At 37.2% G+C, this 19,014-nt stretch overlaps 1 protein-coding gene across 1 annotated transcript in view; it reads right to left on the bottom strand.

The window, feature by feature from the left end:
* syt6.L (synaptotagmin 6 L homeolog) overlaps positions 1-19,014 on the bottom strand; it is a 207,393-nt gene that overhangs the window by 59,909 nt on the left and 128,470 nt on the right. The window contains exons 2-3 of the mRNA XM_041581894.1: positions 15,214-15,565; positions 5,197-5,755 (exon numbers count right to left, since the gene is read on the bottom strand). Of these exons, the coding sequence (XP_041437828.1) occupies positions 5,197-5,755; positions 15,214-15,565 (911 nt within the window). The remainder of the gene's footprint in view (positions 1-5,196; positions 5,756-15,213; positions 15,566-19,014) is intronic.

Here is a 19,014-nt window from a genome sequence, read left to right as displayed (position 1 = left end):
CCAATTCTGGCATTCTAAGGGAGATGTTGGGTTGAAAAGGCAAAAACTGTGCCTAATTTTGATTCAAATCATGGTACTGTATTAATAAACCTTTTATGCATACCTATTTGTTATTTTTAATCACCAGCACATAAGGGAACTGATGGCTAAAAAATGGACTTAAAACATAAATCAATCACACTCAGCAAACAGACCACCTACTGGTATTATGGATAACTGATTTGCTACTGCTATAATGAGTGCAAAACACAAAAAAGCTTGAGGTCAGCAAAAAAAAAAATCTCATAAACCAGAGAAAAAGAAATTCTATTTATTTGTACACTATACTTCTGCTCCGATCTTTGCAGGATGCTGACGATGTTAAAAAATATGCTTTACAGGGGTTACAGCAATCAAGGCAGCCCAGCTCTGAGCATGCTGAGATACCAGGAGATTATGTGACTAACCAGGATCACAAGAATTTGTCTCAACCATATCAAGCTGTTTTTTTTTAGCCTAGCAATAGATCAAAAACACTAGATCAAGTCTTATTGTTTATTTGAATACAACAGAGATAGATTTTTATATTGTAAACAGAAGCCAAGTTTATGCATCTTTTGTTGCATGTTTATTAAAATGACGGCAAATTCCATGATGTCCTTGAAACATTTTTAGAACAGTGTATTTTTATGCTTCAGTGCTTCGATTTGAAGAATTTGAATTGTAATAATGTACCTCAACATAAAAAAGGGCAATTTTAGGCCACAGAGTGATTAGCTTTTTCCATACCTAGTTACACCCAGACACACCCCAATCTTTCGCAAAACCCCAACCACCTCCAAGTAGGCCCTGACCTTTAAAATCCTCCCTTCCATCACTTGGATTGCCTTAACACTACATATTAAATTGGCAACCTTAAACCATTGCTAGTTTTATCAGGGATACTATCAATTTTTTGTTAACTTTCTATGGGGGTTATTTAAAAAAAGGAGCAAAGTTTGGCACAGGTCTAATCACGTAGAGCAACCATGACAAAGCAAATTGAAACTTTCCCTCTACACTTAAGTGTAACGAGGCGTGACTGTTCCTGAGAAATACTGAAAGTTTAATACTGTTCCTGAGTCATTTTTCAGTTATACTCTGATATAACAGATAGCATTAGACATGTCTGTAGTAAAACACTTGTTATAAAGGATTTAGATGGAGCCTAAACAGCAGGCCAAAATTTGTGGGAAGGCCACAAAGGCCCCAACCTAGGACGGCAACATTTCAGGGGCAGCATGGTGCCCAGCCGCATTTGAATGGGTTTCCGAGCACTGGAGTCATTCAGAGGATTTGCTAGCTCCTTAAGTCTCCTGCACGTCAATCCCAGTGCTCCAGACTCAATGAGATAGGACTTGCATGGATGGGAACTTGGAGGGAGTGTGACAAGTGGTGCCAGCCTAGGGGTACCCATTTTGTAAATCCAGGCCTGCTAAACAGAGCATGGTGGTACAATTAACTATAATAGTAATCAGTTTTATGCTAAATAAAAATACTAATAAAGTATGTTGGGATGAATTCTGATCTAACATGGCCAAAAACAATTTAGAAATATGGGGCCCTCTTCACAACAAGCAGGCAGGTGCCATTTTGTGGACACTGTTATGAAAGCAAGCTTTGAATCATGCCAACATCTCATTTATCAGAATGGGGCACCTGTGCCCATGCACAGGCTACTCAATATGATGGTGAGGGGGAGGGAAATGTGGGGAGTGCAATGACATCTAGGAAGTGCAGAATGGAAATTGAAAGTAACTGCCTACCCCACCTCTTGTCTTGCTATCTCTAGTACTAAAGTGCACTGAGCTAAAAAAGCAGTTGATAGTAGATTACTGCATATCCAGGAAAATGATTTGATTGCTGCTCTTTTTAAAGCTCCTTGACATTGATTATAGTGTCAGTCTGAAAATATCTTCTACATAACAGCAACAAAAATGTTTTATTCTGTACAAGCCTTCCCTCTGGAGTACTCGTCCTGATGCATTCTCTTCCTGTTGTCAAACTAATACCTTTGACATTTTCTGTTGTGCTGTAATCCCATGTTGCTCAAGTCTTGTGGCTGTAAATTTAGGTGACTGTTTGTTGACCTGTAGGATATATCTTTGAGTTGTGGCTGCTTTTCTATATCATGGGTTAGGAGGGTCACCTTTCCAATTCCTCACCTAAATTGTTATTATTTTTCTTTGTTTATATGGACATATTCCCCAGCACTTTACACAGAGAAAATATATTGTTTACAACATAAAATCTGAGTCCCCAATTACATTCATACTATTGTGTCAATTGTATCAGGGGCCAACAGTATGGGGCGGTTTTTCAACATTCAAATTTGAATTTTAGACTGATTCACATTTTTTTGTACTGAAACTGGGATGTTTGGTATTTATTAAGCACATAAAAGTCAAATGTAAAACATCGCCATCTAAAAGCTTGCGAGTCCATGTAGAAATAGGAGTTGCTTAGGTGAAATTTAAGCCATTTTTTTCAATTCAATTTTTACTCAACATTATTGTAATGACCCAGAGTTGGTTCTCTATCCCACATGAGACATTTGTGCCTATTTATCATGCGGTGTAAAATTAGTTTTTATGATTATAAGAAGCTCCAGGTTTCCAGCACATGCTCTATTTGCATATCAAAGACTGGGAACATAGGTTCTAACAAACTTGCCATTAGTCCCAAATGATTGCCTATTCTACAACAAGCTGTTGATTCATTGCAAATATCTGCTTTGGAAAATCTGCTATTATCACCTAAAGAGTTCTGAAGAACCCAGTCAAAGTTTTCAATAAATTTCAGAAAGGTTTTATTAAAATTTGAGAGTTTTACTTTGGAAACATGAGTGAATCGGGGCTTTTGAAAAAATAATTTGTGAAAAAATGCCCATAAAAAGGGTAGCTGAAGAGTTTCATTTTCCAACAAAATTATTTTTTTTCTTGCAGAAAAGTGAAACACAAGCAGTTTTCCTATAACAACACAACAGATCTCAGAAGACTCAGGCATAGTTGTTTTTTTCTATATCTCTTTTATACTCTTATATAAAGACACTACATCCAGGGAATACCTTATGAATGACTGCAAGGGAGTCCAAGCCCTCTCTATGACTGGAAACAGTTTTAGTATGGCACCTTGAACACATATTTTTTGTTTTATCCAATTATATACTCAACATTTTTCTACACATGTTTTCTAAGTTATCAGGTTGGGGAAGGGTCGGCCAGATTCACACTAAAGCTAGTTAAAAGTAAATCAATCTTTTTTATTGTTTACTTATTTTTAGCTCTAGTGCAGGGGTCCCCAACCTTTTTTACCCATGAGTAGTGATGGGTGAATTTATTCACCAGGCGTGAATTAGAGGTGAATTTGCCTGTTTTGCCACTGGCGAATACATTTGCAAAATAGATGCTGAAAATTCTGCGGTGTCACGATTTCGAGGCTGGCGTAAAACTTTTTTTGTCGTCGTCGATGGTTCCGACACCAGCGCCAATTTAGATGCCGGTATTGATAACTGGACACCCATTGACTTTAATGGGCCCGGGCTTCAACTTTGACAATGACGCCCATTTTGACACCGGCGAATTGTCGCCGGCGTCAAAATCTGCATTTTTTTCCACAGGGAATTTGAGAAATTCAAGGTGAATCGTGACAAATTCGCCCATCACTACCCGTGAGAAACATTCAATTTAAAAAGAGTTGGGGAGCAACACAAGCACGGAAAATGTTCCTGGGTGGTGCCAATAAGGGCTGTGATTGGCTATTGGTATCCCCTATGTGGACTGACAGCCTACAGAAGACTCTGTTTGGCAGTACATCTGGTTTTTAAACAACCAAAACTTGCCTCCAAGCCTGGAATTCAAAAATAAGCACCTGATTTAAGGTCACTGAGAGTGACATCCAAGGGGTTGGAGAGCAACATGTTGCTCAAGAGCTACTGGTTGGGGATCACTGCTCTAGTGTGCTTTACAGCTCATTTACAGAACTTGTGCTTAGCATTTTAATGGTTCTCTGAAGGTAGCAGTGTTATCCTCCCAGAAATATCACCCTCATAATATTGAATCTTATTCTGCATACTGTATTTCAGATGCTGATATACTAGTCAGAAGAATTTCACATTCCAGAATCACATTTGTATATTGAATATTTTGGTCAGCAGGACATACTGTATTATCCTCTCTGTATAGGGTAATATATCATTAATGTAAGGGCAAAAGGCCTATTAGCTACATGAGATATCACATATCACATCCAGACAATAAAGGCAGTAAATGAGGAAAGAGCGCACACCCTTTTTAAAGACAACATGGTGCAGGTACAGAACGTACAGTATAAAACCCATACCTTTATTGTTACTAAGAATTTTAGCATTGTCTCATCCAGATGTATTCTGAAAACCATTTTGTAATACCAGAGTATACTGGTGTAATACCAGGACATACACAGAGCACTAGCTCCTAGTACTTCAGCATTTCTAGGGCAGTGGTAGAAAAAAAAAGTTTGCTCTTTATAATACTGTGGATAATGTAGGCATCCTGACTTGCCTAACTGCTAAAGTTATGAGGGGTAATTTACCTAGACTCCAGAAGGAAGCACACTTGGTGCCAGATAGAAAATCCAGTGCTTCTAAATGATATAGAAGTTTAGAAGTTGGAAATGATATAGAAGTTTAGAAGTTGGGGGGAAGGGTCATGCTCGCGAGCCTCCTCTGCCTGCCCCTCACAGGCACATTGTATTCATGGGGGGGGCACAGGTGTATGCACTCCTTTTTGGAGCAGAGAGACCTATAACAATTTATTCGCATGTTAAACAAAAATTGCCTACAAACAGGGGAGATTAAACTTGCTTGTCAGGCATACACATGTAGCACAGAAGTGAGCTTTTGGTACGGTAGTGACTCCTTCATTCAATCTTATTCATATAGTACAGCTGTTAGACAGCATGGATATTAGTAAACATTTAAACTGATGATGCATTCATCATTAAAACAAGCTCTTCCAGCTAGGAACAAATTGCAGTGAGAATGATGGTTCTGAAGCAATAGAATATATATATATATTTGGTGAAAGTATTACCTAAACTTATATGTAACACATATTTTTGTCACTAAATAAGAAGAGTTAGCTCATTTCAGTCAAGTAAAATGTTCTCCAAAATAACAGTTAGAAAAAGGCTTCTTACCGTTGTTGCATACTGAATATCCTTCCAGATGGACGATTCCCTTGAAAGGTCCGACTCTTCAAAAAGGTTTTCTAAAATAACTTCTCCTATCATGTCATGCCTTGTAAACCTATCAAAGTCAAAGACACTGAGGTGGAGTTTTCTGTTGGGCAGATCATCATATGGGACAGGGAAATTAAATGATTCATCAAATGTTGGGTTAAGTGTCTTTCTGTGAACTCTAGTTTGGAATTTCCTTTTCCGATCAGGCAAAAGATAAATCTTGACATAAGGATCAGAACTTCCACAAAAGTCCTTGGCCGGAAGATCAAAGGCTTTAAGTATTCGAACTATCAAAGTCTCATTTTCATAATCATACTTTAGGGTGAAATTGATTTTACCACAGGTCTTGGCATCATCCTTCTTTATGTCTTCAGAGTCTACTGATTTTTGTTTGTACAGCTCAGGTTTAATCCTCCCTATGCTGGTTGGCTGCTCTGTTACTTCAAAGGTTTCCGTTCCAAAATCAACACTGCATACCTGCATTTGACGGTTTAAATGCCTTTTGAAGGAGATATGTCTGAAAGAATATGAATATAAACATAATTAGGCCATAGGTATTTTAGTTGGCTATGGAATTACTTCTTTTTGATTTGGAACAGGGAGTTGAGAGATAATTGAATGCTATAAAATTCCTGTTTGTGGAAAAATTATATAAAATTATATAACTAAATATGTTTGTAGCTAGGAGTAGAATGAATCCATTTAAACTGTCTCAGACCCAGAGCCCTTATTTGTATATAGTGTGGCATATTATGCAGTACTTGGCTTGCTTTTATATCATTTACTAGCAGAGCTTGCAATTTAACATCTATACATATTATGGTCAGCGTTATCAGGAATCATTGTTGTGTTGTGGAGCACCATGGTCCTAGAGGAACGTTGTTTCGCTTCACTGTGTACTGTACAAACGTATATGGATGAAATGAGAATAAACATACTCTTGACTCTTATTTAAGCTGCCTTTATATTGTTGCAGTGAAGGGGGAAACTGGGACACCCAGAGGAAACCCGTGGAGGCATAAGTTGAATCTAGATGCACCCCAAAGATGCAAGGCAACAATGCTAACTGCTGCACCACTGTGCTTAAATGATATCTTAAACTGAGATGCAAGGTGACATCAGTTATCATCAATTGTAAAGGCAAAATAGGAGGAGGACATTCATTATTTAGAAGCAAGTGTGTCCTCTCTATTAATACACTTGAACTAACATATAGTCATTTTAGATGTACTCTCTTATAAAGACAGGAAGGAGGAAATGATGGGTGCACGTACTGTATAGACCACATAAACTGAAAATATCAGGATGCCCTATACGTTGATAAATAATGAGCACAAATACCAGTCCATCAATCATATCTATCCCTTTAGGTCAAGTCCATCAAGCATATCTATCCCATTTGGTCAAACCTGACCTCAGTGGTCAATAGGCACCTTTGTATTTAAACGGTCCTAATAAACATGCTATTTTGTGGTTGTTGATGGACAGAAGACTTACAGATGACATTTTAAATGGCAATCCTTTCATTTGTTATGTGGTAATGTCACAGATAATGAGGTAGATGTATGAATACAGGTATGGGACCTGTCATCCAAAATGCTTGGGATCTGGGGTTTTCCAGATAAGGGTCCTTTCCATAATTTGCATCTGCATGCTATAGGTCTTCTAAAAAATACTGTATTTCAAATCATTAAATAAACCCAACATTTTTGTTTTGCCTCCAATAAGGATTAATCAAATCTTAGTTTGGATCAAGTACAATGTAATATTATAACAGAAAAAAGGAAATTATTTTGAAAAAAATGGAATTATTTGTTTAAGATAGAGTCTATAGGAGCTGGCCTTCCTGTAATTTGGAGATTTCCAGATAAAAGGTTTCCGGATAATGGATCCCATACCTGGGAAAGAAAGTTAGTAAGATAGATATAGATAAATAGACCTTGTTTTGTAACCTACTATTGCCTAGGAACAGCAAAATAAAAGTATGCCAAATTCCCAGGACACAATTTTCAAAAAATTCAACTTATTTAGTTCTTCATATGTTCTTTAATGGGGTGGTTCACCTTAAAGTTAACTTTTAGTATGTTATAGAATGACCAATTCTAAGCAACTTTTCAATTTGCCTTTTCTTCTTTCTAACGTTCAAAAGAGGGTCACTGGCCCCATCTAAAACAAATGCCCTTTAAAGTTACAAATATATTGTTATTGCTACTTACTATTATTGCTATAACTCATCATTATATTTAGGCCCTCTCCTATTCATATTCCAGTCTTTTATTCAAAGTAATGCATGGTTGCTAAGGTAATTTAGACCCTAGCAACAGCAAACTGGAGAGCAGATGAATAGAAAGTTTAATAGCGCAAAAAACACAAATAATAAAAAATGAAAATCAATTGCAAATCGTCTCAAAATATCATTCTCTGCATCATACTAAAAGTGAACCCCTTTAAAAATACAAAATATTCCATTCAGCATTCCTTTGACACATGCTCCTATATCAAAAAAAAGCATCCACTGTGTAACAGTGCTTTACAGTACACGGTAAGAGGCACTGCACCAAGTTACAGGATTAATTGATATTCTAAGCACAGTAAATGGAAAACACAAAATAAGCTAAAAAAACATGTTGCCTTGTAGGCAATTTATATCAAACATAAATAATGCAAAATAAAAAGAACAATTTCTCCCAGTCTTCTTATTGGTTACATAATAACAGAATGCTGAGCCTTGCTGTCAGTTTCTATTTTCTTAGCTAAAACATTAGAGAAAGAACAAGCGAGCAGCACATGCAGAACAAACTGATAGCACAAGTACCAGATCCTATAAGGGATCGGATTGAAGCCTTCTGTAAAAAATCATGCAGCAGTTTGTATATATATTCTAACAAAGTAAAGATACCTTAAAGCTACATTTGTACTGACTTAGTAAGGAGGTAATGCTGCAAAACTATACAACCAGACCAGAGTCCTCCAGCTTTGTCGATATAATTGACAGCTCTCTGCTGCATCTTTGTGGAAAATTTGTCTACCTCTAGTGATGAGTGCATGTTTTCGCTAGACATGGATTAGAGAATTCAACATTTCACATTTCCATCTGCAAATTGTTTTGCGAAACTGTGACGAAAATTTGATGTGAAAAAATTCTCTGCAACACAAAAAGTTGCTGAGACAAAAAAGTTGCAGCAAAAAAAGCACCCATTGGGGCAAATTCACTAAGCAGCGAAAATGCGATAGCCGCACTTCACCAGGCGAAGTTTCGCCAGGGCGCTGCTAATTCATTAAAATCCGAAGTTGCGCTCAGGGAGGCAAACGGTAGCGAAGTTATGCTAGCGATGCCTAATTTGCATACGGCGCCAAGTTAAAGTACAATGGACGTATATGTAGCAGCAAATACATTAAACTACACAAGGCTGGGAAAGCTTCATTAAATAAAATAGAGTTGATATTTTGCCCTATACATGTGCCCACTGTATAGTATCGGTGCCATATGTTAGGAAATATAGGGGGGAAGGAGCGTGCCCCTAAAAAAAATTTAGGATCTTTTTCAGCCTATCACCCTTAAAAAAGCAAAAGACGCCAGCGTTTTTTGGGACTTAGAAAAAAGATCAACTTTTTTTGAAGCAATCCCTATCTACTCTATTGCACTTGTGAAGGTGGTGAAGGCAAGTCTGGCGCAAAAGAGGTAATGTTCAGTAAAATGCGCAAGTTAGTGAATTAGCGTAGTTACGTCCTTTTGCCATAGCGCAACTTCACCTGCCGAAAGGGTGCGAAGTAGCGCTAGAGTAGGTCCACTTCGCTAGCGAATTTACGCCAGCGACCGTTAGTAAATCCGCAAAGTTACGAAATGACGTCACGCTGGTGAATTTACGCTAGCGTTAGGCGCTTCGCGCTTTCGTGAATTTGCCCCATTGACTTTAAGGCATTTGGACAAAAAGTCTCCAAGACAAAAAGGTCTGCACAAGAAAAAATGCCCATTGACTTTAATGCATATTTGGATTCAGAATTGTAGCAGTTTTGTTACATAGTTACATAGTTAAATTGGGTTGAAAAAAGACAAAGTCCATCAAGTTCAACCCCTTCAAATGAAAACCCAACATCCATACACACACCCCTCTCTACTTTTAATTAAATTCTATATACCCATACCTATACTAACTATAGAGTTTAGTATCACAATAGCCTTTGATATTATGTCTGTCCAAGAAATCATCCAAGCCATTCTTAAAGGCATTAACTGAATCAGCCATCACAACATCACCCGGCAGTGCATTCCACAACCTCACTGTCCTGACTGTGAAGAACGTTGCTTCAAATGAAAGTTCTTTTCTTTTAATCTAAAGGGGTGGCCTCTGGTATGGTGATGTTGCATATTAGACCATGATCAAAAATCATTGTTCTTTTTTTTCTGCAACTTTTTGGGATTTTTAGCGTCAGACCTGGCAGTTTTATAAATCAGCCCCCTAATGTTTGATGATTTTTTAGTAGACTAATTACAAAAAAACCCAGGTCCTGAGCATACTGGATAACAGGATCCATACCTGTATTAGACATTCCCTCACATGTTGGCCAGCTTTTTAGGACCATGACCTTGAGGTTTTGGGCGAACATAAACTTGGTTGATCCCATTATAACATTGCCTATGACATTAACATTTTTGCAGTTAATGTCAGTTTTGCAGTTGTTGCATTGCTAATAAATGTTCGGGGGTAAGCCCACATTAACTCTTTTGTTAAGTATAATTGAGATTCAATTAAGGCTATGGCACATGGGGTGAGTTTGATTCTTTTACAATCCGACAACTAAGCTTTAAGTTGAGTGTGCAGCAAAACACTGAGATTCATCCTTTGTGTTCAGATTTGGATCTTCATAGATTTCCATGGTAAAAACTGCTTGGAAATTCAATTCAGTGAGGATTTCTGAGAGGTCATTTCTCATCTCTTAAGAGCAATCACCATGGTACCAAGACTATGAAGAGGCAAATTCAAACCATTTCGGTTGATGTGCTATAGCTCTTATGGGGGAATGTAATTCAACGTCGCGAGCGTTATTTAAAATGGGAATGTTTGAGATTGTTTAGCACTGCTCACAATGTAAAGAATATAACATTGTGCATTTTCGCAAAGCAAAGGAGTTCCGTTAAATTTTTTGTCACTAAGAAGACCTATATTAAATGAATGGAGATATACAATATTTAGTAATGACATGGGTAACTGCACTGTTTGAGCTATAGGTATCTCTCATGTATCAATAATATTATTAAACCTTCAAATGAAATGAAAGGCTCTCAGTTTGCCCAGGTGCAGCAACGCATATCAACCAATAAGATGTTTCTTTTAATCAGATATCTAGTAAGGGCTACTTGCTGCTTGGTTAGCATAAGGGGCTAGACCCTTTAACAAACTTTGAACCTTTGTTTTTATAAACCAATTGAGATTGAAAAATCTTTGAACAAAAATTCATACATTCAAACTCTTCTAAATGTTGGAAAATTTATGGATGAGTAATTCCACCCAGAATTTACAGCTTTGAAATGACATTTAAATATTTTCCATTGATTTGTGTTACAAATAAGGCCATTAGATGGCAGTGCAACACACAGACATTCAGATGAAATCCATGAATGGGATAAAAGATACATATCGTTCATAAAATGCAGCATGTAGCAAGATCAGTAAGATTTAAGAAGAGCAAATGTAATACTGCAACAGATAATGTGTATTGAATGTGTATTGAAAATCCTCCACCGTAAGGTTCACTGACACTGTGTGATAGGCTGAAATATATTGCAAGGTACATTCTGACTTTACCTCCCACAATAGTAACAATAGTCTAGGTTGCAGGTTATATTTTAAGTTCTATGGGGAAATCATAGGCAAAAACCAATTTTGGATGTGCCGCTTAGTCAAAGGGAAAGTAACATCAGCCTTTGCATTACTACAAGGTTTTTAGGTTTGTTGCCAAGGGAATGTTCTTTGCCATTATTAAAAGTTTCAAGATATTCAATAAAAAATCCTAAAAAACTATTCACCCATTTACACACTGCAACATCAATAGCAGCTCATTTGGGCTATGGGGCAAATTCACTAAAGTGCGAAGCGCCTAACGCTAGCGCAAATTCGCCAGCGTGACGTCATTTTGTTACTTCGTCGATTTACTAATAGGTGCTGGCATAAATTCGCTATCGAAGTGGACCTATTTTAGCGCTACATCGCACCCTTACGCCAGGCGAAGTTGCGATATGACGAAGGGACATAACTACGCTAATTCACTAACTTGCGCATTTTACTGAACGTTACCTCTTGCGCCAGACTTGCCTTCGCCACCTCAGACCAGACGAAGTGCAATAGAGTAGATAGGGATTGCTTCGAAAAAAAATTAAAATTTTTTCGAAGTCCCAAAAAACACTGGTGTCTTTTCCTTTTTTAAGGGTGATAGGCTGAAAAAGATCGTAAATTTTTTTGGGGGTACCCTCCTTCCCCGCTACATTTCCTAACATATGGCACCTAAACTACACACTGGGCACATGTATAGGGCAATATAACAACTCTATTTTATCTTATGAAGCTTTCCCAGGCTTGTGTAGTGTAATGTATTTGTTGCTACATATAGGTCCATTGTACTTTAACTTAGCGCCATATGCAAATTAGGCATCGCTAGCGTAACTTTGCTTTGCTTGACGAATTAACACTAGCGCAACTTCGCTACCTTTCGCCTCCCTGAGCGCAACTTTGGTTGTTAGTGAATAAGCGGCGCACTGGCGAAACTTCGCCTGACGAAGTGCTGCGAAGTGTGGCGTGTTAGCGCAACTCCGTAGGTTAGAGAATTTGCCCCTATATGTCTAAGTGTGTTTAATACCGGTATGGGACCCAGAATGCTCAGGACCTGGGGTTTTCTAGATAACAGGTCTTTCTGTAATTTGGATCTTCTTACCTTACCTTAAGTCTGCTAAAAAATTATGTAAACATTTAATAAACCAAATAGGCTGGTTTTGCCTCTAATAAGGATTAATTATACCTTAGTTTGAATCAAGTACAAAACACTGCTTTATTATTGATATTATTATAGAGAACATTTTTTAAAATGATTTGAATTAAATGTACTCTATGGGAGCCGGTCTTCACATAATAAGCAGCTTTATGGATAACAGGTTTCTGGATAACCTGTATTCAGTCAACCCTCTGTCTAGCAAGTTTTGAAATTATGCAATGCAATCAGAACAATGTTTGTGTATTGTGGAACAGTCAAGCAAGCCCTGCAGCAGTAGCCCTCTGTGTATGTAAAATAAGAGCTTACCATGGCTCTTTTTCCCTGTTAAAGCAAACGTAAGACATGTTGTAAGTGAATTGCAGGAGACATTAAATTACAATGCTCAAGAAAATACAAATATCTTGTGTGAAAAGCTTGGAGCCATGAATATGTCGCTTTCATTTGGTCATATAATTACATTCCCACATGGAATCACCTGAGAAAATTGACGGTCCGTAATGCTATGTGACAGCTCCCACCATTCTATTAGTACAACATTCTCCCTGCAACACAACTAAAATAATGTGATGACCATGATGCTGGCAGATCACAAAGGAGCTGGGACAGATAGTAGGCAGGAATGGTCTCTCCAAATAGGAGCTATGAGATGTAATTTTTTCAGAAAAAGGTGGAAATAATATGTAAAGGAAAAGGAATGTTTTACTTTATTGGTTCTGTTTTGGGCCTTTTTATATCAGCTGTGTATTTTATGCCTTTTTTGGCTTTGCTTTCATTAGAAGTACATTGTAATTTACTGTTTTGTATATTGTATAATACCCATATTATACTGTATGGTTTAAAACCATATTGATAGGTTGATGATGAACTGGACTAGTGCTACTGCTTGAGGCCACTAAGAATATTATAGGGAATTAGTGCAAAACCATTGCACTTATCACTGTAAGAGATCAAGCACAGAGCCTGTGTCTGTGTGCTGTAAGCTGTTACCTAGCAACCAGCTGTTCAGTGATCTCAGTGCAGCAGGAAGTGACACAGCAGCTAGTGAGGAAGAGGAAGCCGCAGATGCTGGCAGAAGAGAAAAGCCTGGCAGAGAGAACCACATGGTGGAGAGAGAGAGAGAGAGAGAGAGAGAGAGAGAGAGAGAGAGAGAGAGAGAGAGAGAGAGAGAGAGAGAGAGAGAGAGAGACTAGAGAGCTGAGAGGCTGGCACAGGGAAGCCAGATACTGTGCCTGGAGGGACAGAAAGCATCCAAAGGGGCTGGTAGTCACACTGTATATCTGAATGTGCTGGAAGGGCCTAATGAGAACTCTGCAAAGCATCCAAAGAGGATTTGGAGTGACTATCCTTTTTAAAGGGACAGTACCCTAAAGAAGCACTTGAAGATAAAGAGACTGTTTGTGAAAGGACATTAAAGGGCTTTGCCTTCGTTAGTTAGGTAGTTAGTCAGAACATGCATGTTAGTTAGTGAGGCCCTATTCCCACCTGGTTAGGAGTGTTATTTGTACTAGTTGGCCATTTATTTTAGATAAAGAGTTGTTCAGTTTAACAATACTGTGCATTATTACTCTGTTCTTAGTGGGACCACTCGTAGGTGCATTCCCAGATCCCACTAGGTGGAGGCACTGCACTAGCAAGTACCAGGTACCCAGTCTCTCCTAATACCTCAATACCTGAGTGGCTCGGGTTTGTTCCGTGCCATCAGGTAAGCGCCACACGTGGAGTGTAACACCGACAAAGGGGTGTTGAAAGGGTTACAATATTATGCTTACTTTTATTAACTTGTCTTCTTTATTAAAGGAGTTGTTCACCTTTAAATTAACAGTAAGATGTAGAAAGTGATAATCAGACAAATTGCAACTGGTTTTAATTTTTTATCACTTTTGTTTTTTGAGTTATTAAGCCTTTTATTCAGCAGCTCTTTAGTTTGCAGCTTCTGCAATCTGTTGCTAGGATCCAAATTACCCTAGCAACCATGTATTGATTTGAATGAGAGACCGAAATATGAATAACAGAGGGGCTGAATAGAAAGATGAGTAATAAAAAGTAGCAATGACTATAAAGGGGTTATTTAGTAAACTAGATTTTTTTTCTGAAAAAAAATGAAGGCCAAATAAAAAGCTGCTTAGAATTAGCCATTTTATAAAATACTAAAATTTTGCATAAAGGTGAATCACCCCTTTCTCTCCACCTCAAACATATATTGGCATGGTGATTAATAAAAATATAACTGATTCTAATGTTACAGTCTAGTCCTAATAAACAAATGTGTGGACTAAATAAGATTAGGATAGTACTACCAATTTTTTTTGTGGGGTTGGAGGGTGATGCTGGGTCCTACCAATGTAATCTTTGCCCTGGGCCAACCTGTGTATTTAAATGCTGTTGTTGTAAATGGAATTGATTGCTGTAAGCAAGGAAAACCATTTTGGGTTTTTCTTGCATTTTTTTTATTTCATTTTTAAAGTGGGTTTATACTGATTGCTTATTTTTCTACCATAGAGCAAAATAAACCACTTTCTTATATACATTCAATATTTTATAGTGGCAGCCAATAGAAAGTGAACAGATATCTAGTATAGGTAAATCTAAAACTACTTCTATCAGAGCAGCTTCTTCAGTTCAGTTGATCCGTTATCCCAAAATCCGATTTCCAGAAAGCTTTGAAGCACAGGAAGGCCATCTCCCATAGACTCCATTTTTTCGAAATAATTAAAACTTTCAAAAATGATTTTGTGTTTTGCTTAATAAAACTGTACCTTGAACTTGATCCAAACTTAGATATAACAAATCCGTATTGGAGACAAAAAATCCTATTTTATTTTATTGTATTTTAGAAGATGTAATGTAGGAAAGATCCATTATCCAGAAAATGGAACCTGAGCATTCTGGATAAAAGGTCCCATACCCGTACTTTAGCCACAGTTTTAGTTTCAGTTAACCTCATCTGAAAAATAACATTGTCTTTTGTATAAATAAAACAAATCTCACCTGGTGGAGGATGCAGGCTCAGTTGTTTGCCTCTGTATCCTTGTCCGGCGCATGAGATGTTCTTTCATGGACATCTGGACCTCAGCTGGTATATCTGGAGATGTATGACTAATTTTAACCGCTGCTTCCAGAAATCCCAAGTTGCTTGCATCTTTCAGCTTGTCCGCCATGGCTTCTTTATCACAGTTGATTCCAGTTACAGAAGAGGCGTTCTGCGTTGCAGCGGGGTTAGAAGGCACTGCCTTGTTTCTCCAGGGCACCCACCACAGCTTCCAAAAGAGAAAGAGAAAAACTGCCACCAGGGCCAGCCCACACACAATAACTATCACTGCAAGGAGGCTGACGGACAGGTCTACAGAAAAGCAGGAAGTCACATTGACAGAAAAGAGATGGGGAAAGACATGGGACAACATCAGGCACAATAGAGAGAGACAGAGGAAAAGGGGGAGAAAAGAATGGCTGTGAGAAAAGAGTCAAGGTTTGAAGAAAAAAAAAGATGACAAGCCTAGCATTTTAATGTTTATCTGAGTGCATTGCCTCAAAACCATAGGGAAAAAGAAAAATTTGTTAAAGCAAAGTCTCTCATGATTATGGTATGAGTATGAAATATTTGGGGGCAACGGCTGCTTCTCTTTATGGAATTAAAAATAAAGGCATCATTAAAAAAAGGCAATTTTGGAGCAATTTTGTTCAATTTTAAAATAATTAATTGCAAATTTAATAAAATTTTTTACATTTTATCTATAATTCTGTCATATATATTTGTACCTTCTAACGGTTAAAGTTATCAGTATAGCAGCTCCCAATTGGATTCACAGTATAATTACAATGTTTTGTGCACACAATTAATTATGCCATACTGTTCATAAAAATGAAATACCATCTGTTTAAATACAATTTCCAGCTATACAGTAGTACCTGTAAAATAATTTTAGAATTAAAATCTATATACCTGCTGAGAGTATACAGTATTAAAGTAAAGACATACTCCCCTTTTTGACATGACCTGATTTAGCTGGGTTTGTGTATAATGATAGGCGAATTTGGGGCATTTTGCTTCGCCAAATTCGCAAAACGCCGCCAGCATCTTGTTTTTTCACCGGAGAAAATGTCCATTTTTTTTACGCTGGCGAATTTTGGAGCCGGTTTCGCACTTGGCAAATAAATTCGCCCATCACTACTTATGTAGAAAAGATACATAAACACTGTCTGTGCAGTTATGGTATCTGTTATCCAGAAACCCATTATCCAAACAACTCCAAATTACTGGTAGGCCGACTCCCATAGACGCCATTTCATTCTAGTAATCCAAATTACCAATGATTTCCTTTTTCCGCCCTCTCAAACCTGCTGAGGTCATGTAGAAGTTAATAGGTTATGCACTCTCAAAAGAATTTTTCAAATATAGTCTCAGGTGGTATAAAATAAATATTTTACTGTTTAAAAAATTTGGCAATATATTATTACTTTGTATATCATTGCTGTATAAACGTAACTTTTGTTAACACAATTGTATATTGCCAAATTGTTTTAAACAGTAAAAGATTTTTTTGATACCACCTGAGACTATATTTGAAAAATTATTTTGAGAGTACATAACCTATTGTATGGTAAATTGATTGTATGGTCGCTCTGTGTAGGTGTGACCTTGTTTTTTTGCACCTCCAGTGCATATTTTTGCCAAATATCTGATTGTATGGTGTGCCCTCCGTTCATCCACATTTCCATGTAGAAGTTAATGTCAGATGTCCTTTTACAGTTCTAAGATATTGTGATCCGATAACCCGAAAAACTCGAGCGATTTGGGTATCAAATCCAAAAAATTCATAAGCTCGATTTTATAAAGTTGCACCAAATTTTTCCAGTTATATTATTAATAAATAAGTTCAACTCGTTGATGGGAGCTTGGTTTGATAAAAAGATTACATAAATTCAAGTTTATAACAATGGAGAGAAAAGAAAAAGGATCCCTCTTTCTTTTTTTTCTCTCCATTGTTATAGTCCGAAGCCATACTGATTTAATCAGACCTCGTCTTCTATTGAGGGGATAAATCATAATAAAGGGTATCATGTAATTATCCAAATAAATTCAAATAACCCCTAAATCTGTGTGGTGGAGAGCCTGTGTGTTTAGTAGGGTCTATTTCTCAATAATAGTTACGTATTAGTTCAGTGTGTCTTATTTTAAGTCTGTTTGAACTAATAAATGTAGTTTTGGGGAGATCCTTAATAATTTGTCAGTTCACAAAATGTTCACTTCCACCTAAATGTGTTATAGACTTATTAGATTTAATTATACCTACGAGCAATAGTAGACAGAATTCCCTGTTTGTTTTATGGAACTACAAAAGGAACACAGTGCCTTAAATGTGCTTAATACAATGTAATAACTGAAACTAATAGGGTTAATATATAAATATGTCATCCTGATAGCAACATGGGCAGTCTTATTCATGGCTTCTCATTTAGCAGCCATTTTGCAATCTGCAGAAAGGAATAGCATAAAATCTCAAGTCTCCCAGATTCGTAGAACACAGCTGACCCTGACTTGACCTATTGCAATGAAACAAAAGTACCCTGGGGCATGTTGTGAGTACAGCAGTGAACTGTGAGATATAGTATAATGTTCTCTATATTATGCCTATTCTTTTCTTTAGCTGCCAGAGACTATCAAACAAATGAACTTCAGGACCAATAAAAGTATAATACTAATCTTACTACTGGTAAATTAACCTTTTTTTAATATGAGACTAACCTTTTTTAATTATTTCATCTGTCTCTTGAGTTCCTCTACCCTTCAAAACCATATTTTGTTAAAATCACTGTGTAAGAGCTGAGATCATATACCGGAGATGACCTTCAGAGCTCATCTTCTAAATCTGCATAATTTGAAAACTTTCAAGGAAGCACAGCTTTTATAGAATCCTATCATCTACAAATTAGCATTTGGAAGAAAAGTTGTATGGTATAACAAGTTAACAATCCAATTTCAGTTATGGATTACAGACTGCTCACATGAGACTCCTTTGTCCTCACTGAACAATAATCTGAATACACTCAAACCCTGAAATGCCGACAGATAGTGTCTTCCTTTGTTCTCTTTACCATGTTTTTTTTCATTATAATGTGTCCACGGACTCAATGAAGAATTTAAAACTATGGAAAGGCTCGCGTTTACTATAGCAGTTTATGTCCAGATTTCTGTTAATATTTTGTCATTTGCACTTATTTCCCCCCTGAAAGCTACACACAATTTGTATCCACTGCTTCAGTTTTTAGCACTTCATATTAACTCATGGTGATTCATAGAAGAAAGCCCCTTCTCATCATCTGCGCTAATGATGTGTCACATATATTACAAGGCTATTGCTTTGACTGAGATATCATTTTGTTGCCTACTGAAATCCTCCATGACTCATACAATTATAAATAAATATAGCATGCCTCAAGGCAAAGAAGAAGGTTATTAGGAAAAGTGAAAGGTGCTAAGAAAAAGGACCAACCACGGTTTACCACAGAAAACAGCCTTACTTTGGCAAGAGGCAGAAACTTTGGGCAATTGCATGCTCTCAGGCCATTATTTTCTACAATAATTTACAATGCTTTAAGCTGATGGTACATGGGATGCTTTTGAGCTGGCTGAAATGACCTTGTAATTTTCCTTATAACTTCCCATCAACTTTGAATCAGGAAATGCCCAAAAATTACAGCATCTGTCCTTTTTTTGAGTTTTAAGGCTGAAAAGAGCCAGAACTGGTGCTTTCAGGAATAGTATTGGACTCCTGTCCATCAGAGAACATT

The sequence above is a fragment of the Xenopus laevis genome, chromosome 2L, assembly GCF_017654675.1.
Source record: "Xenopus laevis strain J_2021 chromosome 2L, Xenopus_laevis_v10.1, whole genome shotgun sequence".
NCBI lineage: Eukaryota > Metazoa > Chordata > Amphibia > Anura > Pipidae > Xenopus > Xenopus laevis.
The sequence above is the reverse complement of the archived record's forward strand: the minus strand, read 5'-3'. Positions and strand labels throughout refer to the sequence as shown.